The sequence below is a fragment of the Panthera pardus genome, unplaced genomic scaffold (assembly GCF_024362965.1).
Source record: "Panthera pardus isolate Hobbes unplaced genomic scaffold, ASM2436296v1 HiC_scaffold_21, whole genome shotgun sequence".
In the NCBI taxonomy this organism is placed as follows: domain Eukaryota; kingdom Metazoa; phylum Chordata; class Mammalia; order Carnivora; family Felidae; genus Panthera; species Panthera pardus.
This window is the reverse complement of record NW_026526777.1, coordinates 26347446-26371382: the sequence shown is the minus strand read 5'-3', so window position 1 is coordinate 26371382 and position 23937 is coordinate 26347446. Positions and strand designations below refer to the sequence as shown.

The following is a 23937-nucleotide window of genomic DNA, read 5'->3' as shown; positions in this document are numbered from 1 at the left end:
GCCTTAAAAATTTCAAAGAACTGGGGTGCCTGGGTGGTTTAGTCCGTTGAGTGTCTAACTTCAGCTCAGGTCATGATCTCACAGTTTGTGAGATTGAGCCCTGTGTCAGGCTCTGCCCTGACAGCTCAGAGCCTGGAGGCTGCTTCGGATTCTATGTCTCCCTCTTTCCCTGCCTCTCCCCTCCTTGTGCTCTGTCTCTCTCAAAAATAAATTAAAAAAGAAAAAAATTTTCGAAGAATAAGTTCTACAGAGAGGATGATATTGCCCTACAGTGCTTTTAAATTAGGAGTTCAAAAACATAAATTTGGAAAAATCACTGCATAGGCATAGCTATAAAGCTCATGGCTTTATAAAATTATGGAAATTTAAAAATATACATGAGTGATAATGAAAACTTCATATAGCAAAATCTGTGGGCTGAATTAAAAATTGTGCTAGGGTGGGAGGGGGAAGGAATTTTAGTCTTAAGTATTCAAATTATAAGAGAAGGGGTAAGCTAAATGTCTTAAGAGATCAGGAAATGACCAACAATAAATTTTTAAAAGTAGAAGAGGTAGTAAAGATATAATATCATTAATATAAAGGAAGATGCATTTGTATACAGATAGAAAGAGAATACCATCAATTATGTGCCAATAATTTTGAAAACTTAGACAAATGCAAGAAGAAATAACAAGCTTGAAAAATCTAATATTTATTAAAATGGTTGGGGGTGCCTGAGTGGCTCAGTCTATTGAGCATCCAGCTCTTGATTTCGGCTCAGGTCATGAACCCAGGTTCGTGGGATCGAGTCCCTCATTGGGCTCTGGGCTGAGCATGGAGCCTGCTTAAGATTCTCTCTCCCTCTGCCCCTTCCCCGGCTCATGCATGTGCACGTGCTGTCTCAAAATAAAGTGATTAAAAATCTTCCCACAGGGGCGCTTGGGTGGCTCAGTCGGTTAAACGTCCGACCTCGGCTCAGGTCATGATCTCGCGGTTCGTGGGTTCGAGCCCCGCATCCGGCTCTGTGCTGACAGCTCAGAGCTTGGAGCCTGTTTCCGATTCTGTGTCTCCCTCTCTCTCTCTCTGACCCTCCCCCATTCATGCTCTGTCTCTCTCTGTCTCAAAAATAAATAAATGTTAAAAAAAAAAAAAATCTTCCCACAAAGAAACACTGAGTTTTATGTTTCAAAGGTGAATTCTACCAGTCTTTCAAGGACCAGACCATCTCAATTTTGTGGAGTTTTTTCCCCTGGCAATAGAAAACTAGGGACTATTCAATTTATTCTAGTAGGCCTGCTAGCCCTGATAACCAAACTAGACAAAGACATGGCTGGAAAATTGCAGACCCATTTCACTCCTTAATATAGACTTTACAACTTAAACAAAATAGCAATAGTGTACAAAATGCAATAGTGTACCAATAGTGTGCAAAAAAATAATACCCCCAAACCAAGTGTGGTTTATCTCAGGTGTGTAAGGATTTACTTTGGTTTTAATTTTTTTAATGTTTATTTTCTGAGAGAGAGAGAGACTGAGTGCAAGCAGTGGGGGGACAGAGAGATGGGGAGACACAGAATCTGAAGCAGGCTCCAGGCTCTGAGCTGTCAGAGCAGAGCCCGACGTGGGACTCGACCTCCATGAACCGTGAGATCATGACCTGAGCCGAAGTCAGGCAGCAAACCGACTGAGCCACCCAGGCACCCTCTAAGGATTTAATACTAGAAAGTCCCTAAATGAAGTTCCAGAGTCATCACATTAATAGATTAAAAGAAAAAAAATTATGATCATTTCAATAGCTACAGAAACAATATTTTACAAATCACTTTTCCGTGATACATTTTTGTTAATGAGGAAGGAAAGGAACTCTTCTAAACTAATAAAGAGTAGCTGTTAAAAAACAAACATGATATGGGGAAACATTAGAAGCACTTCCTTTAAAATCCGAGACAAAGATGCCCATTATCATTAATGTGTATTTAACATTGTATTGACAGTCCTAAGCAGAAGACAGAAGAAATTAGGAGCACAAGAATTGGAAAGGAGGGAATGAGATTTTATTATCTGCAGATGATATAACATTTACATAGAAAACAGAAACTTCTACAAATTATTAGAAAAAATTATGTAAAGAAAGATAATTATGTAAACTTATATGTAAATTTTATCCAAGTGACTGGATAAAAGATTAATGAAAGTCATTTGTATTTCTGTATATATGCAAAAACTACTAAAAATCATAAAGAGAAAGCATCACAGTAATATCAAAATGTGCTTTAGAAATTCTAACACAAATATGTTAGATCTTTAAAGGGAAACACAATTTTACTAAAAGTAATTAAATAACTAATAGAGAAATATATGATGTTAATGATTGGAAAACAATTTGATCTGTATATTAAATGTAGTTTCATTCAGAATCCCAACAGGGATTTTGATGGAACTTGATAAGTTGATACTAATCACATGTACATGATTCCATATGAATATGGAAGAGTTAAGGGGGCAGGGATGCAAACTGGTGCAGCCACTGTGGCATAGAGAATGGAGGTTCCTGAAAAAGTTAAAAATAGAATTATCCTCTGATCCAGTAATTGCATTACTGGGTATTTACCCCCGAAATACAAAAACATTAATTCAAAGGGATACATGCTCCCCTATGTTTATTGCAGCATTATCTACAATTGCCAAATTATGGAAGCAGCCCAGGTATCCATCAATAGATGAGTGGATAAAGAAGATTGGTATTTATACACAATATATTGGAATATTATTCAGCTATAAAGAAGGGAAATCTTGCTATTTGCAACAATATGGATGGAGCTAGAGAGTATAATGCTAAGCGAAATAAGTCAGAGAAAGTCAAATACCATATGCTTTCACCAATGTGGAATTTAAGAAACAAAACAAGCGTAGGGAAAAAAAGAGACTAAGAAACAGACTCTTGTAGAGAAACTATAAAACTGATGGTTACCAGAGCAGAGGTGGGTGGGGGGGGGGTGGGTGAAATAGGTGATGGGGATTAAGGAGTACACTTACCATGATGAGCACTGAGTAATGTATAGAATTGTTGAATCAGTGTATTGTACACATGAAACTAATAGAACACTGTATATTAACTATACTAGAATTTACATTGAAAACTTAAAAAGGTAGAGCGCCAAGAATATCTGGTCACTTCTGAAAAAGAATAGGGAGGAGGTGGAGTGGGAAAAAAACAGGGAGAAGACTTGATTAACCGGATAGACTCATTATAAGATAGGAATTAAAACAGTGTTAAATAAGCACTAGAAAGATTGATCATTGGGAATGTGAGGGATGAGAAGATTGATAAATGGAATAGAGAACTCGTAAACATCCATTTTGTAAAATTCTGTGTATTGAGGTCTAATGGGCAAAAATTACTGTGTGGGGACTTCAGAACTCTTTTGAGTTGAAATCTTGACTCTAGTAGTTCACTAAATTGTATTATCTTGTGTTATCTCTTGCCTTAGATGTAAAACAAAGGCAATAATATTGTGTATGTCAGAGGATTATTAAGTGGGTTAATATATGTGTCTGGTATAGAGTAAGCTCTGTGTGAGTCTGCCATTTGTTTTGATTATCTAAACCACAACTTAGTTAAAACAACAGCCATTTTATTTATTTATTCTGTGGTCTGAGTTGAATGGTTCTTCACTTGTCTGCCTGCAGCTGTAGTCAGGTGACAGCTGGTGCTGGAATGTGGTGCTTTGGAGGGAATGGCTGGAAGGCTGGGCTCAAATGCACAATTGATACTCTCCACTTGGTCCTTTTGTGTGATCTCCAGTAAAGGAGTCAGATTTTAGAGGCCTCCAAAAAGCACAAAAAATGAAGCTGCGAGGCTTGGAATTGGCACATTATCTCACTTCCACTGTATTGTTTTGATTGATGTGGTTCATTGGGGACCATTTTTGGAGACCATCCACACTGTTACTATTTTTTTCTTTTAAGATTTTAGTTTTATGTGTAGACCCATCATGGGGCTCGAACTTAAACCCCCAAGATCAAAAGTTGGGTGCTCCACCAACTGAGCCAGCCCCCACGCTCCCTTCCACACTGTTATTGATATTTATATACATCATGTTGCTTTACAGTGTGTATAATTGTCAGCTTAGGCACCAAGGATTTATTAATGAACAAATACAAAAACTTGCTCCTTATGTTTTACATGATAAGTGCTTAAAATGTATAGTGACCAGGACAGTAAAGAAAAATAAGGCAGGGAAGGAGATAGGGAATACTGGGGGTTGGGAGTTGTGGTTTTAAAAATGGGTAGTCATGGAAGGCTTCCCTGGTAAACTGACATTTGAGCAGACAAAAGGAGGAGATTAGGAGCTAGTGGGGCAAGGGTGGAAGCAAGAAAACTGGAGGGTAGTGCAGTTGAGAGGTAGGTCATTTGGATTAGTGCAGTAATAATGGAAGTGGTGAGAAATGGTTAGATTTTGGATATATTTTGAAGATACAGCTTTATAATTTATTTATGAACTGGGTGTGGAGTGAAAGAAAAAGGAATCAAGGATGGCTTGGAGGTCATTGACCTGAGCAACTGAAAGGATAGAGTTGCCATTTGCTGAAATGGAGAAAGCTACAAGGACTGGCAGGTTTTGGAGAGATCAGGATTGGTGTTTTATGTATAAGGTTTGAAATGCTAATTAAAAGCTAGCTGCTTTAAAATTGTAAATTATGCTTCTATCCTGTCTGACTTCCCATTCTGTTGCAAGGGAAGCAGATGGGGGAGGGAGGAATTCATATTTTATTGCAGTTAGTAAGTGTTCTTGTTCTCAGAAGATTGAGGAATCTTGTTGGTTTTAGCCAGAGTATTTGTCCTTTTTTCCAGTCCTCTTTCACCCTTCCCCTGATGTGGCTTGTTACTGATAAATGTCACTGATCGTTTATCACCTTTTTACTAAAAAAAGACCTGAAGATAAACAAGTTTGTTTAAAAGTTTATTTTTCCTTATAGCCTTTTTTTTCTTTTTTTAAGGAGAGATGGTGGAAAGTGACAATTTTAACTAAACCTTACTCTCTCTTTCTCCAATTCATGCTGTATCTTTCCGTGATGATATATGTCCACCTTGGCTTAACCCATTTTGTAGGTATTTAGTTGCTATGCTCTTTGGGTTTGGCGCATGTTAAAAGCTGCTTTAACTGATGCTGAGTATTTTGATTCTCACTGTCCTGTGGTTCCTTGCCAAGACATGTTTCAACATGTTGTAAAGGTTTTTCTTGATGTGCTCTTGGCATCTTAAATCTATTACTTAATCTTGGTAATTCCCCCAGCTCCACAACTGTTGTCTTCCAGGGGGTGCTCTTGAGCACTGTCCAAAGAGAGGAGGAGTTACTGAAACTCTGATATGCAGTGGGGAGGTAATGATTGTAAATTTGACTTTCAGCTAAAACAGTTTACTCATTATCATCACTGTGGGGGTTGGAGCATGCCTAAACCTGTTTCAGGCTTCACCTGAGGGAAGCATAGATGGTTCTTACTCTTAATTAAACTCTTCAGTTGTTTGCAGGATCTGAACTTAGGAAGTGATCAGAAGGGTATCAAGAACCTCATTATGGATATATTGCATTTCTGTAGGGCGCTCTGATACACGTGTCTTTTTCCTTCCGCTGGCTGCTATTTTGTAAATCTTAAAAGAGAAAATTTTCTACTTTAGAAGAGGTTTCATCATGTTTTTTTTTTCCCTTTTAGATTTATCAACAGACTGCAATTTCTTCACTGCCAAAATGACATCATTTTCCACCTCTGCCCAGTGTTCAACTTCTGACAGTGCTTGCAGGATCTCTGCAGAACAAACCAATCAGGTAAATCATATTTAAGCCATTTCTAGTTTTCAAAAATCTGAATTGGGGCATGTAGGTGACTTTACTGACTGAAGGATTTTATGTAGAGCAGAAAGGGTTATTTTTTAAAATGTCTTATTAGGGAAACTAGTGAATGGTATCAGTGTGCAAAATTCGGATTATTGATTAAGTAAATATATAGAGGTTCCAGATTGTTCAAAGTATGGTACCTTTTGAAAATTATTGTGTTTTACGGTATGGGTGGCCAGTGGAGAATTTGGGGCCAAGATATATGTTTGGTTTCTGTTTCTCTCACTTCATTTTAACCGGTCTGTTTTCTTTAAAAATCAATTTTAAATTGCAACTAAAATATTGCAAATGTATTCTTATAAAATATTCAGTTTTCTAATGTATTTATCTATAAAGTATTTATCTGTAGGGACTCCTTGACCATGTCTTCCCTTCTTCCCCCAAAGTCCCTTCCCTCTGAGATAACACTTTGGTGTGTCTTGTTCCAGATCTTTTCCTCTAACATATAAAAAGACTTAATTTTGTGTTTTATTTTCATAAATATTGCACAATATATAGTATTATGTACCTCAGTACATGATAAAGGTGGAATTTGGGTTTGATGGGGGAAGATGTGGCTTATGTAGTAAATGGTTTCGATGTAATTGTCCATCTCTGGAAGGAAACAAATGAAGACCTCAAACTTTGTGCAAAAACAAATCCCAGATAGATAAAGATTAAACGTAAAAAGTAAAATAATATTAGAAGAAAATTTAGGAAATGCGTGTGAAACTTTAGGATGACGGAGGCCTTCAGTAAAACAAAACCAAAGAGGTGGTGAGAGGACGAGAGAGACAAATTTGACCATAAAAGTTTTAAAATAAAATTGTGTGGCTGAAGATAGACTCTGCAGTCAGTCAAGGGATGTCAAAGTCACTGTCCCTTATATGTATATACCACATCTTGTTCGTCTGTTCACCTGTCATATCTGTTCACCTGTGAACACTGGTGTACAAATACTTGTTTGAGTCTTGCTCTCAGTTCTGGGTTCGTATGTAGCAGTGGAACTGCTGGGTCATATGGTAAGTCAGTGTTTAATTTTTTGAGGACCTGCCAGACTGTTTTCCACAGCAGCTGAACCATTTTACATTCTCACCAGCAGTGCACAGTGGTTCCAGTTTTTCCACATCCTTGCCAGTGTGGAAGGCTGTTTTTTCCCTTTTTTCTTTTTCTTATGGCTGTGCTAGTAGGTGTGAATGTCCTGTCTTTTGAAAATGTGATTTTTCAGGAAGGTAACAAGTAGTAGTCTGATCATCTGCAGTTACTTTATATATTGGAAGGTTGTATGTGATTAGATGATAAGTATTTCTACCAGGGTTTGTAAACAAACAAAAAAATATTTAAGGGGGTTCTCTTATTCCTTAGGGTTTCAGAAACCAATCTAATTGAAATGTAAATAGCAGGTTTATTTTGTTTCTGTCAGGTACGACCAAAACTGCCACTTTTGAAGATTTTGCAGGCAGCAGGTGCACAAGGTGAAATGTTCACTGTTAAAGAGGTAAGCCATCAAAGAAAATTCTCAGTTGTAAGAACAGCGAAGAAGTAGAAGCTGACGAATATATAGTTCTGAAATCAGGCCTAAGAAAGCAAATTCTACTTCTGAGGTGCTAGAGAGGCAACTTTTTCTTTATATTAAAGATCATCAAGCTAAATTGAATTTCATTATTTCCTTTAAATTTCCTCTTGAAGTGTGTTGTCAGCCAAACCTAAAATTAACCATGAATTCATTGATCTCAGAGTTAAAATGCAAAGCGTGTACAAGATTTAAAAAATGACACTGTCTATGATTTATAGGATATACTGCCAGGCAGGAATTAAATGCAGTAGTTTTCCATTATAAATGTGTCAGATACTCTTCTGAGCACTGTGAGTTACTTTAAACACTTATGCATTTAAATAACTTATTTAGCATCTAAAGGTTTTTTTTTTCTTAAGAAAAACAAATTGAATTCCTTAAGTGGAAAAACTCAATATTAAAATGTTAATCTCTTTGAACTGCTTACATTTAGTAGGGTAAAAATCTAACCTTTTCTAATTGGAGGAAACAAAACTATCAAGCTTTTTTTTGACTTTTTTGAAAAGCTTAAGACCTACTAGCAACACTGCATTCCTGAGCTATAATAGTTTTCTTTTTAATTTTTTAATGTTTATTTAGTTTTGAGAGAGAGTGTGGGCGGGGGAGGGGCAGAGAGAGAGAGAGAAAAAGAGAGAGAGAGAGGGAAACACAAGAATCCGAGAGAGAGAGAGAGAGAGAGAGAGAGAGAGAGAGAGAGAGAGAGAGAGGGAAACACAAGAATCCGAAGCAGGCTTTAAGCTCTGAGCTGTCAGTACAGAGCCTGACTTGGGGCTCGAACTCATGAGCTGTGAGATCTTCACCTGAGCCATAGTTGGACACGCAGCTGACTGAGCCACCCAGGTACCCCTCCTGAGCTGTTGGATCTTTCAAGGAAACAAATTGGAAGCATTTTTTTTCTAGAATACTCCTATTTCCTGAGCTGTTCGATCTTTCAAGGAAATAAATTAGAAGCATTTTTTTCTACAATACCCATATTTCCTTTATCATTTTAAATTTAAGTGCATCATCTTAAATTGTATCTGTAGAGTTCTCTAAGTTTTTTTTTCCAAACTATTACTGAAGTATGGATTTTTATCTCAATAAAGTTATAATAAATTATGCTATCTCCTTTAATAACATGGCAGACTTTGCCTGGGTTAAGAATAAATTAAGTACATATTGGTCAGAGAATGTTTTACTGGGGAAAAGTTGGACAGAGTCAGTTTACATGAAGCTCTCTATTACGAATCTTGATCCTCTCTGGTGCGTAAAGAATTTCTTAATTTTTTATTTTATTATTTATTATACTTTTTAGAGAGAGAGAGCATGAGTGGGAAGAGGGGCAGAGGGAGAGAGAGAGAGAATCTTAAGCAGGCTGCACGCTCAGGGTGGAGCCCCACATGGGGCTCAGTCCTACTAACTTGGGATCATGACCTGAGCCAAAATTAAGAGTTGGATGCTCAACCGATTGAGCCACACAGGTGCCCCCACCAATTGTTTATTTTTTTTAATTTTAATATTATTATTTTAAAGTTTATTTATTTATTTTGAGGATTGGGAGGAGTAGAGAGAGAGAGGGAGAATCCTAAGCAGGCTTCTCACTGTCAGTGAAGAGCTCCATGTGGGGCTTGAATTCATGAACCATGAGAAGCTGAGCTGAAGTGAGATGATTTATCAGCTGAGCCACCCAGATGCCCCTCTAATTTTTTATGTTTAAGTATTGGTTCTCAGTATGTGTGCATTGAGGCAGTATGGTATAGTGAGAGTAGTAATCATGTACACATTTATTATTTTTTAATTTTTATTTTATTATTTTTATTTATTTATTTTTAATTTTTTTTTAACGTTTATTTATTTTTGAGACAGAGAGAGACAGAGCATGAACAGGGGAGGGGCAGAGAGAGAGGGAGACACAGAATCTGAAACGGGCTCCAGGCTCTGAGCTGTCAGCACAGAGCCCGACGCGGGGCTCGAACTCACGGACTGCGAGCTCATGACCTGAGCCAAGGTCGGACACTTAACCGACTGAGCCACCCAGGCGCACCTAATTTTTATTTTATTTTAAAGAAATGTTTATTTTGAGAGAGAGAAAGAGATGGTGAGTGGGGGAGGGGCAGAGAGACAATTCCTAGTAGGCTCCACATTGATGGCATGGAGCCTGATACAGGGCTTGAAGTCACACATCATGAGATCATGACCTGAGCCAAAATCAAGAGTCGGATGCATAACCTGAACTGTCCAGGTGTGCCCCAGAAATTTACTTGTTAAAAAAAGAAAATCCACGTGCTGGCATTGTCCAGAAAAATGTAACAGGTTTATTTATAATTATTGTGAAGTTGAACTGCTAAGACGTGTTCACTAAAACATTTTGACTTGCATTAATGCTTTAGGTCCCACATTTGTATTAAAAATTCGCACACAAGGGGCGCCTGGGTGGCTCAGTCAGTTGGGCATCCGACTTTGGCTCAGGTCGCGATCTCACTATCCGTGAGTTCGAGCCCCATGTCGGGCTCTGTGCTGACTGCTCAGAGCCTGGAGCCCGTTTCAGATTCTGTGTCTCCCTCTCTCTCTGCCCCTCCCCTGTTCATGCTCTGTCTCTCTCTGTCTCAAAAATAAATAAATGTTAAAAAAAAATTAAAAAAAAAATTCGCACACAAATGAAAATGGAAAAGCTGCCAATACCCGATTTCTGTACCCTGTTTTTCCACTCGCAATCATATACTTAGGTACCTTTTGACCCCATGGAAAAAAAATAGTTTTTTTAAAGAATGAAATAGTTTCCATCATAGTGGATTTTTAAGCACATTCTCCATGTGTGTGGTGTGCTAGCTGGATGTCTTTTGGCATAATTGTTACATGTTTGGCATGGACAGCACACAGGTTGATCTTCAAAAAGGCCCACCGAGGCTCCGTAGCACAGGGGTTAGAGCACTGGTCTCGCAAAAAGGCCCACCGATAGGCCTCAATCACTTGCCTCCTGCAAAGCACCCATAACTGCACGCTGGAAACACAGATCTGTTTTGAAGTCCTGAGCAGTTTCTTACACCAGATGCCGGAAAGGAAGTTTGCAAATCACAAGTTCTGTGGAGTTTCACGGAGCGCCACAGTAGCAGAGCTGTAATGGTGAGGTTTCTTCACTCCTCCAGTAGTGGGCGCACTCTCGCCAGGGGCTTTTGTAGTCAGTGGCTTCCTCGGTGCTATACCACCCGTCGATTTGGGAGCAGTCTGCTTTGGGCAAGCCATGATCTAGCGAATTTCTTACTTACCCCCCTCCTTCTTCAGCTGGGGCCCGGGAGCTGGAGGTGGCAGTGGTGGTGTGGCAGGAGCTGCAAACATTTAATTACGTACTCATGTAGAGTAGTGTTGTAGATCTTATTTTGCATACTTACAGTGGATTTCTTTTTTACAAGTTGGACAGGCTAAATATAAAACTTTCTCCTTTTTCTTCCAGTAGGTGCTCTTCCCCATCTTATTTCCCCCTAGATATTTGGTTAGGTATGACAGCACCATTAACACTGGGACAGAATGTTGCTTGGGATGGAGGGGAACCTGGGAGCATTTTTGTACCAATAGTGGGAACAGGGTTGGAAAAATCTTCTGTGAAGATACCTAATAATTCCTGAGAAGTTGGGGCCTAAAAATAAAAATAGCTGCTTTGGCCTGTTTGTGATAACAGAATTCTTATTGTCATTAAGGGAATTTAATTAATTAAACAGTTTAAAAAAATTTACCTAGAGAAAACATCATGAAAAAAATAGATAACTTAAAAATTTTGAATCATGAACTTGTCTGAGTTCCTTCCATTGTTGTGAACTTTGAAAAAAGCCAGATAGGCTAAACTTTTATTTGATAAACACTAGATTCTATGTTTTATGCACTTATGGCTTATTAACCCTTGTACTTCATTTGCCAAAAACAAGTGAACATGCATCAAAAACCTCTTGTAGTTATGGGTCTCTGGACTTGGAAAATACTTTTATGACCCAGGCACATTTAATGTTTATTACTTCTAATGATAGAACAGACGTCTTTATCTGGATTGGTGAAAAAATTTTTAAGGGGATGGGGTGCCTGGGTGACTCGGTCAGTTGGGTGTCCAGCTCTTGGTTTTGGCTCAGGTCATGATCTCAAGTTCATGAGTTTGGGTCCCCCATCGGACTCCACACTGCTGGTGTGGAGCCTGCTTGGGATTCTCTCTCTCTCTCAAAATAAAAAGAAAAAAAAAATTTAAGGGAATACTAGGAAAATTCACTTTTTATCATTGTCAAACCCTACATTTCTAAAAAGTAAGAGTTTGGGAGCGCCTGGGTGGCTCAGTCAGTTAAGCGTCTGACTCTGGATTTCAGCTCAGGTCGTGATCTCACAGTTCAGTTTGTGAGATCGAGTCCTTGTTGGGGTCCTGTGGAGCTGACAGCATGGAGCCTGCTTGGGATTCTCTCTCTCCCTGTCTCTCTGCCCCCTCCCCTGCTCATGCACACGCACAGAATGTTCTGTCTCTCTCAAAAATAAATAAACTTAAAAAAAAAAAAAAAAAAAAGGTAAGTCTGTTAACGTCCAGCATGAGAATAAGTGGAGGAGCCTGGTGGTTGAGGACAGCTCTCTTGTTGTAGGACTCCTTTCTCGAGCACGACAGTCATGTTCATAAATGTTTCCTCTTTCTCTAGCAAACTATCTTCTCATAATGAATTTGTGTCTTTTGGAGCAGCTGCACAGACCTCTTCGTGCTTTTTTATCACCATGTAGGTCATGCACTATCTAGGCCAGTACATAATGGTGAAGCAGCTTTATGACCAGCAGGAGCAGCATATGGTGTATTGTGGTGGAGATCTTCTGGGAGAACTGCTAGGACGTCAGAGCTTCTCCGTGAAAGATCCGAGGTAGGGAGAGCGAAGGTTGGTTTATCTTTTTGGGGGCTTCTGTCTAACCACTCAGTCTCCATAGGTTATTAATGGTTATCTTTTTTTTTTTTTAGTCAACCAATATTTAAGGGCCTATGTATGTCAGGTAGCCTGTGAAGCACTGAGAACAAGTCAGTGAGCAACGCAGTCTCAGATTCTATGGCACTTAAAGGGTAGTTAGACAGTAGATGCGCTTCCCCATCTTAATCAGACAATCACACCAGCACAAGGTAAAATTATACCGTGGGTAAGTGTTACGGAAAAGAGGTACATGCAGCTGTGTTGGGGGTGGGATTCAGGGTCTTAGGAGTCAAGGGAATGCTCCTTGAGGAAGTGGTTTGAACTGAGAGCTGAAAGAGAACTAAGGAGTGAGGGGCCCGAAGGAGAGTGTTGAAGGAGAGCTTCTGGCAGATTGCACGTCATGTGCAAAGGCCTGGGTGGGAGGAGCTTCCCGTGGCTAGGTTAGGATTCTGTGAAGCCGTTGTAGAGAGAGGAAAGTGAGCTGGTGAGAGAAATGCAGTGTTGCCGGGCAGCTCGAGGTTGATGATGGGCCTCAAGAATCGCGGTAGAGGTCCTCTGACCTGTTGTGTGACTTTCTCCAGCTGCATGGGGTGTAAATGGTTGTTACAGAGTCAAAAGCTAGTAGGTAATTGGGAAGCCAGTTCTCTTTGGATAGCTTTATGATGACTGTTTCTTCTGAGCTCATTTTGTCTTATATTGGTAAGACTCCCTTCCACCCCTTCCCCAATTAAAATTGTAAAAATTCCTAGAAGGAAGGAATGGTCTCTAAAGGAAATCTTGGGCTGTTAGCTAATTAAATAAAATGTAAATTAATTAGTTTTTTAATGAGGGCAAAGTAACAAAAGGGCTTGGGCATGAACATTCTTGACTTTTAAATGATTACAAATAAATCTATCCTGGGGGAAAAAAATATCTGCCTTTTTGTGTGTTATAGAGAAAGTTGGAAGGTCACATATCAGATAGACACATAACATCTAAATTGGAAAACCATGGGGTTATTAATTTTTTTTTTTTTGTCTCTCTGACAGCCCTCTCTATGATATGCTAAGAAAGAATCTTGTCACTTTAGCCACTGCCACTACAGGTATGTCACATCATATTTCTTCAGTGTGTGTCACAGCTTTGAGCTCAAGGGGGCAAATGATGGGAAAACGAGGATTGAGGTGGAAATGAAATGCTGTGTTGGCATGATCGAGAGGGATTCCTGTTACATAGAATGTTATTATTACGTTAATTTTTGATTGTGAAAAATTTCAAATATACTGAAAATAGATTAGTATGATGCCTACCTCTTAGTAATTGTTAACATTTTGCCACATTTGCTTCACCTGGACGTGCTTTTTTTTTTTTTTTTTTTTAATTTAATTTTTTTTCATCTGGACATACTGTAAAAATCTCTAATTTTTACTGTCCAGTAGCCAGTGTATGTATAGTGACCCCCAGTTATCTCAGAAATATCTTTCACATTTGGCTTGTTCAGATCAAGATCCAGACAAAGTCCACACATTGCGGTTGGTTGAAACACCCCTAAGTGTCTTTATAAAACAATCCTCCTTTTATTTTTATGTCATTTATTTGTTGAAGAAATGGCTCATTTGTCCTGTAGAATTTCCCACATTCTAGAGGTTGCACATTGTATCCTTGTGATGTTGTTAAATGTCTTCTTCTATTTTCATTAAACTAGTAATGCTTGAATAGTTTCAAGTTTAAATTTTTTGCTGAGAACATTTCACGGGTGGTGCTTTGTACATCTGTTGCATCACATCCGGGTCATGTAAGGTCTGCTTGTCCCTCTTTCCGTGATGTTCAGGTTCTGTGGGCTCACGTGGTGTTACCCTGACCCATCTGTTATAAAGGTCCCCCGAGACCCTTTCACCTAATGGTTTTAGCTTTCTGGTGTATGAATGCCAATTTGCCTAACCCTTTGCTTGATTCTGTATCTTTTAAATACTGCCCTTTGAGTTTAAGTTAGTAGGTGTGTGCAGGAAACTGGCTGCTTTGGGGTCTGATGTTTGGTGTGTTAGAGATAAGTGAATCAGCTGTACATAACTGAAATGTAACCCGATTTCCCTTGCTCGTTGCCAAATGATGACACCTTTTTTTTCTCCATTCCTATGTGAAGCCCCTTCGTGAGCTTCAAATCAGATTTTGGGTAACATTGACCTTTGAAGAAAGCCCAAGTTTGTAATTCTTTTATTCATTTATTTATAATTTTTAAAAAATGTTTATTTATTTTTGAGGTAGAGAGAGACAGAGCGCGAGTAGGGGAGGGGCAGAGAGAGAGGGAGACAGAATCTGAAGCAGGCTCCAGGCTCTGAGCTGTCAGCACAGAGCCTGACCTGGGGCTTGAACTCACGGACTGTGAGATCATGACTTGAGCTGAAGTCAGACACTTAACCAACTGAGCCACCCAGGCATCCCTAGTTTCTTTTAGATTGGTTATCTTTCAGTAGTTCACTGAACTAAATACTGTAGTTGGAAAGAATCTGTTTCTAATAAAGATTTATGATTTAAAGTGAGAGCAGAGAGACTTTGCTTTCATATTGAAATGTGATTTTGAACTTACATTGAATTTTGGAGCCTGTTGACTTCATTGAACAATTTGCCCACTTCGCCCACTTCACCCAGCTGTAAATTTCTGTTGGGAGGAAAGGCCTTGTAAATAATATAGTGCTTTATTGAAATTCAGTCACTTGTGAAACAGTAGGGCTTTTCTGGGATATTCACTGCAGACTTGAAATACACAGAGGATTTTATATTTGCTGATCTACTCTTTCGGTGGAATTTGTTTTCTGATTGATCTGTTCTCTGAATATCTAGAGTGGGTGTGATTCTCACTTTTTCTCTCTCTTTCTTGCACTTTCTCTGCAGCATTTAACATGCTGTGTATTAAGATGAAAATTTCTGTAACAGACATTTCAGATGATCCTCACAACAAGGTTGTGAGGAAGGTCTGGAGATGAAGAAACTGAGGGGTTTTTTTGTTGGTTTTTTTTTTTTTTTTTTTTTTTTTTTAGAATGAGTGATTTGTCCAAGATTAGTTGTCACTGACACTTGGTAGAACAGATAATTTCTGACTGGCCAGTTCTTGTTCTTTTCATTGTGCCACACACACGCATTGGTGTCATATAGAATTTGCCCGTTAGTTTTTCTTAACACATTTTTCCTGTGAACATTAAATCTTTAAAACATTTTGTTTGTTCTTAAACGTGTGAACCTTGAAATAACTTCAGTTACGGAAAGGTAGTAAAAGTATTATAAAGAGTTCCAGATATTCTTTACTCAGATTCCCCAGATGGTAACATCTTATGTAACCACAGTATAATGTTCAAAACCAGAAAATTGCACCAAAGTAATTTTGATTGATTGTCTGCTCCGACTTGCCCTTGCATTCGTGCTTGTGGCTGGGCAGCTCTGTTGATCTTCATAAATGGAGTTACATGTGTTATATTTAAAAGGGCAAATGAGAAAAGTGCTTTCCGTGTACACCTTTGCAAGTGAGTTAAACCTTTTATTTTGATGGTTGCGAAATGCCATTAAAGTAAAGGTGGGTCTTTATGAATCATTTCTCCAAATCTCCACGTGTATACCGGTAAAATGAAATACGTGACAAACTTTGCGCTTATTTTAAAATTCCTTTGTACTTTGTAGTTTTCCCAGATAATTTCTTTTTGCTTCTAAATGTTTTAGCCTAAGTAAGGTAGTAAGGTTTTAGAACTACAAATGACAGTAATCAGATTGCTTTATTAAAGAAATGCTTCATCCGCATTGTCTGATAATTGATCTTTGAAAACCACTCTGGTCAGAAAGTGCCGTCTCAAACTTCTCAGTATCTCCATTTACCTATAAAATGATTGTAGAAATAATGCTGTTTATAATTACAGTTTTGAAATTGTTTGCTTTGTGCAAAACAATTGAATTATCAGACAACTGTAGGATCTGTATTCTTTTCTTTTCTCTGGCAGTCTTTGTTACGTGAGGACGAGGTTTTCCGTAAGTGTTCTATCTCTGGACCTGATGGTAGCTAATGAACCCAACCCTTGGTAGACTTATTTGGGAACACTTCAGTTACATATAACCTCACAAAATGAGAGTTCTAGGTTATTCAGTTCTCTACAGCTTGTTTTCCTGTTGGCTATGTTTTCATCTTCTGTTCTGCTTGAAAAATTTCCAAGTCCTTGAAGTACATTTCTTTCAGACTTAGAATTCTGTTTCTCAGGTTACTGTTTTCTTTGCTATTTATTGCCTTTGAGAAAAACTTTATCTGCTTCCTCTTCCTTCTTAGGAAATGTTGATAGTAACTGGGGAAAATAAAACTTGTTAATTAAAAAAACTCTATATTCAGGTGGTGGGAATGTAAACCATGAAGTCATCATACACACTTAGAATGTAAGTTTACACGAGGTGCTATTGTGTACAAAGCAAATGGGGAAAAGTCCAGATTTGCAGATTTCATAACCCTGTATAACTTTAACAGTTGAAAACAAAAATTAAAGCCAGACTTTCTGTTTGTTTGTTAGTTTACAAGTTAGGCACATTTGCTCATAAGCACCTTTGGGAAGATACGGTAAAAATACTCTCCGTTATTTTTTGGTTGGAATCACTTTCATATTAAAATTTGAACCCTTACTGTGGACATTTTTTAGTTATTTTTCCTTTTCTCCCAGATTACATTTTGGTAACATATCTTGAATATAGCCTGTCTTGGTCTTTGCCATTTTTATCAGTTTTGATTTTTCCCTTTTGGATGAGAGCCTTGTCCAGCCAACATGGAGAAGTACATCGTTAGGGACTAAACCTGGCTCCAGGGTTGTTTGCTGAGGTCCTTTTTATGTGGAAAGAATGGTTATTACCAGGGAAGGTTTTCCTTTTGTTTTACTTGCTATCCAGATGCTGCTCAGACTCTCGCTCTCGCACAGGATCACAGTATGGATATTCCAAGTCAAGACCAACTGAAGGTAAAATCACCACACGGTGACTTCTTTTGTTGTACAGAGTGGCCCCTTCTCTGTACCTGTGGATCTTGGACTCCCAAGACCTTTCCCTGAATGTGGTAAGAATTTAATAAGAAAGGTTCTTGGGAGTTCACAGACCAGGGACAGAGTGAACCTTCTCTGTTCTGCCTATAACAGAGTTCCAGTCTCTGCATCTTTCTTTGGGATGTAGCACTTCTGATCTTCAGTTCCTCCAGTTGGATTTTCTTTGGGGTTTTTGTGTGTGCCTGTATGTGTGATGGTGTATGTACATAGGTGTTTGAGAAAACTGCTTTATTCGATTTTAACAGGCTTGCGGCAGTTAAATTCATGTCAGGCCGTTCTTAAAGCTTCCCCAGACCTGGGAGAACGTTATGATCATCTTGGTATATGCTGAGGGTTTCACATGTTTTCTGAACGATGCCTAATTTTGTAGTCTAGAGGCTTTAGAGCGATAGCCTGTTTTTAACAGTCGGTTTGGACCTTTTGTGCAGAGATTTTTTTCCCCCCAGTTTTGGGGTTCTCCTAGTTCTGCTCACAGTGGGTTGAGGAGAGGTGTTGCCTTTATTTGATGACTGTTGTGAACTCCAGAGATCTCTTTCTTGTGCGTAACCCATTGTGCCGCACACTAACTGGTGAGCCAGAGTGGAACTGCTACATCCCCTGGTCTCAGTCATTTTTACTGCACTAATACACATCTTTCCCTTTTTTCCAGCAAAGTTCGGAAGAAAGTTCCAGTTCTAGGAAAAGAATGGAAGAAGGCAATATACCTACACTGCCTACCTCACAACATAAATGCAGAAATTCTAGAGAAGGTAAGTTTTGGGTTAAGGCTATATACACTTATTTTTTTCTCTTTTTCATTTTTTCTTTTGTTGATGACTTCTAGAAATGGCATTTATTCATATTAAGCACTGGCTGTAATTGGGACCATTATATAAGCAACTCAAAATATAATGTACTTTCTTTGCATATGAAGTAGGAGGGGCATATGTCACACTTCTGTTTCTCATTCTTTTCTGAAAACTTTTTCTTTCCCCCAGTGACCATTATTAACTTTGAAGAGGATGGTAGTGCTCCTTTAGCAACCCGTGGTTTCTGGGCTGGAGCCAGTCCCTTCCTTTGCCTAGTGTGCTAATAGAAGATAGCTACACATTTATCAGTTTGCTGCCTGGCAAGTCAGCTGCCTTGGCCTTTTATTTTTTATTTATTTTTTATTTTTATTTTTTTTTATTTTTGAGACAGAGAGAGACAGAGCATGAACAGGGGAGGGTCAGAGAGAGGGAGACACAGAATCTGGAACAGGCTCCAGGCTCTGAGCTGTCAGCACAGAGCCCGACGTGGGGCTCGAACTCACGGACCGCGAGATCGTGACCTGAGCCGAAGTCGGCCGCCCAGGCCGAAGTGAGCCACCCAGGCGCCCCTGCCTTGGCCTTTTAAATCCTGTCACACCTGTATATGTTCAGTCTGGTTACAATCTTTATTTTTATTTGTCTGCTTGAGGCAAAGGCTAATTTTCAGAGAGTTTTGAAGTTTGCAAAGATATGTACTTAGTATGTTAGAGCTGAGAATGAGGTATCAGAAGTCTAGTAGTTCCTTTGTCCTTGGATGGTAGTCCTCAGCTCTTTGCCATCCATACTGGATATGCTATGGTCAAGTTAAACGAGTTAGTCGATATTTTGGAAGTTTCCCCTGTGCCCTGCTGTATAAAATATGTCCTAACATTTTTTCTACAAAGGTGTATAATGTCATAAATTACTCAGAGGTGTTTCATGGTCCGATAGTTTCTAGTCTTAGGCACCTGGCTCACACTTGGAGCAGTGGCAGGTTAGACCTCCAGCAACCTCCAGAGAGTGATGCTGCTGAAATTGTTTTCGCTGTTTAAAATTGAAACAATTTATCATGCAACTGAATTTTGGGCTGCCTGTTTACCTTGGAGCTTATTCTGTTCTGAATGGTATTAAATGTGTATTTTTTTCTATAACTGCAGGTCCTTGCTTATTTGCTACTCAGAAAGCTATTTGAAATATAAGAATAGCCAATTCAAGAGATTATATGTTGTTTGTGATGTAAACTTTGAGAATAAATAGCTTAGTATCCTCAGGAAAATAGATAGAAAGGACAGACTTTTTATATGTGGAAAGTATATTTCTGTTCTCTTTACAAGAAGTTATAGAGCTTGAATAGATGAGAATAATTTTAATACGGTGCCATCTCAGGAATTTGGGTTTTGATAATGCTAGTAATGAATAAGTAAAAAGTTGAACTTTCTCCTGAACTTAATGGGCGGGGATCATTATAATTTGTAAGTAGATAGGTAACCTTTTGTTCTGACAGAGATCTATTTATTACAAAAGTTGCCAAGCACGTGTACCTCAGCACATTTAAACACTTGTGGTTGCCATTGGTGTGCCTGGTGCATTGGGAAGAGTAGAGGAGAGTGAGAAAGTAGGAAAAGAGGAAAGCACAGCAGAAAAAGATTGGATGATGGGAAAGAAAGAAAAGAAGTTCTTGTGGTAGCAACAGACTTATGTTAGTAACCACCTTGAATGCCACTTGGATGTACAAAGCAACATCTCTTACTTGGAATATGTGGGGCCTTCTTATGTTTTGGATTTGTAATATTTCTTGATTTTAGATAATTCCAGGAAAGCCCATTGATCTAGAAAGGACATACTTACTTGGATAACCTTGAGTTCAGCATTTTATGATGGTTGTTACCTTTCAAAACGTGAGTTAGTGAGAAACATTTCCTGAATACGTGGTAGCGGTGAGACTGCCTCGTCAACCTTGTGAGTGCGCATTCCGGTCTGGGCTGCCTTGGTTCTGTCTCATGTCGGACCACCAAGCCGCCACCATTTGCAGTTCAATGGATCGCGCCATTATCAGGCATCGTGTGCTACAGCGAGTCATTCTTTAGTTATTGCTGTGGTAAGAATGTTTAACATGCGAATAATGACCATTTTGAAATCCTCTAAGAGCACTGTCGTTGTTTGGATGCTTTCAGAGTTTAGATTTCTTGATAAATGATCCATCTACTTCTGGTGTCATTACTTACCAATGAATGAAGCCTAAATAGGTTTGGCTCTGCCACTTTTGTACTGGATGTAGACATGTCTTTTTATCTGTCTTAGAAAGAGATTGTAAGTGTTACAAACCGGGTTTTGATTCTTAGTGTTGTGTCCATAGTTACCGTTCTTTCCGTTTGACCGCTGTAGGTGAAGACTTCATAAAAAACTTAACCCAAGGTGAGACCTCTAAGCTGGACCTTGGCTTTGAGGAGTGGGATATAGCCGGATTGCCTTGGTGGTTTTTAGGAAACCTGAGGAACAACTATACACCTAGAAGTAATGGCTCAACTGATTTACAGACAAATCAGGTAAATGTCACATTTGAAGAGGAACTTTTTGTTTTCTTTTGAAAGAGTAACATTCTTGGTTGCTCTTGACCACACATTGCATTGTGTAAGAATTCTCATTCAGTGCCACGACTTTAAGCACCATCTGTGTGCGCCTGATGCTCAAATCTGTATCTGCAGCCCTGACCTCTTCTCTTAAATGCCCACCTTCTATATTCAGCTGCCTACTCAACACCTTCACTTAGATGATCTGACATTTAACATGTTCAAACCAGATTTTTCTTTTAATTTTTCTTTTTCCCCAAACATTCCTATCCAGCCTTTCTTTTTTCACACGTCTACCTTCTATCCAGTAATTCTAGCCCAATCCAAAGGGATATCATTGATTTCTTTCTCTGTCATATGCCGCATTCACGTTGTCAGCTCTTTACCCAAAACATATCCAAAATCTAACCCCTTTTATTACTTCCGGTGTCATACCCTAATGCGAGCCATAATTATTCTCTTCCTTCATCTTATTTTATATTCTCCATTGCACTTCTCGCTTTGTAAAACTGTTACTCTGTTTTGTTTATGTATCTCTTGTCTGTTTACCCCTACTGAAATGTAAGTCCAGGGCTTTCGCATCATTTACCACTCTATTCTGTTACCTGGTACTTAGAACAGTATCTGACACGTAAAAGGCGTTCCGTGAGCATTTGCTCAGTAAATGAATGGGTATATAATGGTGGCAAAATAATAAGTTTTCTTTTAGGAATATTGGAGAAAAGCATGTCATAAAATATCCATAGTTGAATGTAGAAAGAAAGTTATATTTAAAGTTGTTTGGGAATTCAGAAAGAAGATTTGAGTTACTATCAGTATTTCTCATATTTTAATAAACATTATTGACTGTCAAGGAAATGATGTACCACAGTTAATAGAATGTCTTCTAGGTTCTCAGAATACCACCTTTGGAAAGGAGTTGAGGGAATGGATTCTATTTAGTTGAGCAGCTATGAGTCTTTAGCCTTTAAGCTCTTTAGTACCATTTCTCAAGTGTTATACTTGAGTTACTGTTAAAGTAGAGAATTCTTTGCCAGACTCCTTTATATCCACTCACGAGTTTATACATAGTAGATGTGAAGTAGATGTCTGTGGAATGAATAGATGTCCGTCGAAGAAAGAGGCAAGGTGTTCTTTGGAGATGTTTAGGGACATTGAGTTTTGGGTTCATTTTTATTGGTTCAGCATCACTGATAAGCGTCTGACTATAAACCTTTTTTTCTACTAGGATATAGGTACTGCCATTGTTTCAGACACCACAGATGATTTGTGGTTTTTGAATGAGTCTGTATCAGAGCAATTTGGTGTGGGAATCAAAGTTGAAGCCGCAGATACTGAACAAACAAGTGAAGAAGTAGGGAAAGTAAGAGACAAAAAGGTATGTTTGGAAACATTTCGCCTTGTTTGTATCTACGTGTACCTAGCATAATCTGTTCAGGTCTGGTATCCCAACCCTTTTGTACAACAGATGACTCACATAATTCCCCCCCTTTAATTTCTTTTTTTAAAGTTTGTTTATTTTGAGAGAGAGGGCACGAGGGAGGGGAGAGAGAGAGAGGTAGAGAGAGAGAGAGAGAGAGAGAGAGAAAGAGAAAGAGAAAGAAAGAACTCTAAGCAGGCTCCATACTGTCAGCATAGAGCCTGACGCGGAGCTCGATCCCGTGAACCGTGAGATAATGACCTCAGCCGAGATCAAGAGTTGGATGCTTAACCAACTGAGCTTTTTACTCATTACTTTTTCATGTTTTCCTGTATCCAGTTTTAAGAGTCACATTAAGTTAACCAAGGCTGTCTTAAAAACAGAATAGGACTGTTTGGGTGAAACTCCTCCTCCTTTAGAAGCAATAAGCTGCCCTTTCCTGCTTGTCTGATCTCTCACTGTGGAGTTGTTTCTTTAGGAGACCTTTCTTTGCTAACAAGGCAACGTTCTAAATGGCCACAGCAGCCTGTAGGGAAAGAAATTCTTATTTCTTGGACATCTCAGTGTCTTTCATAGCCATTTATATGTAAATGGAAATAGATGAGTTCTCCCTACGTATTTTAGAGTTTAAATAAGGGGAAAGAAGAGAGAACTCCAAATACACATGGTGTGAGCACACCAAGATGAAGCATGTGCTCAAGTCTCAAAAGAAATTGGACGCCAGATCCAGTGTCCGACATCGACAAGATTCTCAGTAAACATTCATTGAATAAATGTAGCAAAACACATACCCTGAATAGGGTCATTTTTTTAATTTAAGGGATTTTCATAGTAATTTGGGTTCCTGAAGGATATGCTGGTGTGTTTGTAGGCAGATAGATGCTTAGGTCCTGCTAGCCTAGTTGTATGTTGGGAGCATTAGAAGGGACTACAAGTGGCTTGAAGGAAGACAGAGGGGACATTTGGAAACTTCCATGGAGAGAGGTGGGACTTAGAATACTTGAACTTGCATGAGAAAGTTGCTATACTGAGGTCCCTAATTGAATCATAATTGGTTTTATTCCATTTACCAGATCACAAAGTAGGGTGTTGTTAGAATTTTAAATTCCAAATTTTAAAATTTAGAAGACACTTCCCACATTTCTTGACTTTCTGTGTCCTGGTCCATGGGCATGTTGTTACAGGGCAACCAGAGTATCACTTAACTAGGTTTACTTTTGAATATGAAAAGTAAAACTTTGAAATACTTTGTTTTCATTCTTGACATCTCAGTTCCTTATTTTATATAGTACTCTTCACTTCCGTTTTCTCGTGTAATTCTGAATGCCTACCTAGATTCCCAACATAAAAAAATCACATTTAATGATTTGTAGCTTTTCTACTCTGATATTGTTTATTTTCATTAAAGTCATACATTTGGGCGCCCTCTTCTATTTGATGACCTTTCTGGGTACTTTTTAATCATTTCTTCTACTAAAGTTCTGGCTGGGTGCATCTAGAATCCTTTAAGCTATTTTCTTTCTAAGTGCTAGTGATGGAGGCAGAGTGTAGTTTTAAATTGAAGCTCTTCTGTCTTTTTTGCTCTCAGGTTGTAACCTCCTGTAAACTAGGTGAACCTCACTAATGAGATGTCTTTGCCCTCATAGGTGATTGAAGTGGGAAAAAATGATGACCTTGAGGACTCCAAGTCCATAAGTGACGATACTGATGTAGAAGTTACCTCTGAGGTAGGGGTATCTAGTAAAAGAGCTGTTTTGCACCCCCCGCGTCTCCCAGTGTGTACGTTCCAGCACTGCACTTGTGTTGAAG

The 23937-nt window shown here is 38.8% G+C and overlaps 1 protein-coding gene across 3 annotated transcripts in view; it reads left to right on the top strand.

The window, feature by feature from the left end:
* Nucleotides 1–23937, top strand: part of MDM4 (MDM4 regulator of p53) — a 42202-nt gene that overhangs the window by 8993 nt on the left and 9272 nt on the right. The window contains exons 2-10 of one of the 3 annotated variants that reach the window (XM_053909018.1): nucleotides 5698–5810; nucleotides 7282–7356; nucleotides 12157–12290; nucleotides 13361–13416; nucleotides 17223–17290; nucleotides 18021–18120; nucleotides 20524–20684; nucleotides 21937–22086; nucleotides 23775–23855. In XM_053909018.1, the coding sequence (XP_053764993.1) occupies nucleotides 5698–5810; nucleotides 7282–7356; nucleotides 12157–12290; nucleotides 13361–13416; nucleotides 17223–17290; nucleotides 18021–18120; nucleotides 20524–20684; nucleotides 21937–22086; nucleotides 23775–23855 (938 nt within the window). Of the gene's footprint in view, nucleotides 1–5697; nucleotides 5811–7281; nucleotides 7357–12156; nucleotides 12291–13360; nucleotides 13417–17222; nucleotides 17291–18020; nucleotides 18121–20523; nucleotides 20685–21936; nucleotides 22087–23774; nucleotides 23856–23937 lie in introns of those variants that run through there. The other 2 variants (XR_008424564.1, XR_008424565.1) reach the window with 2 other exon arrangements.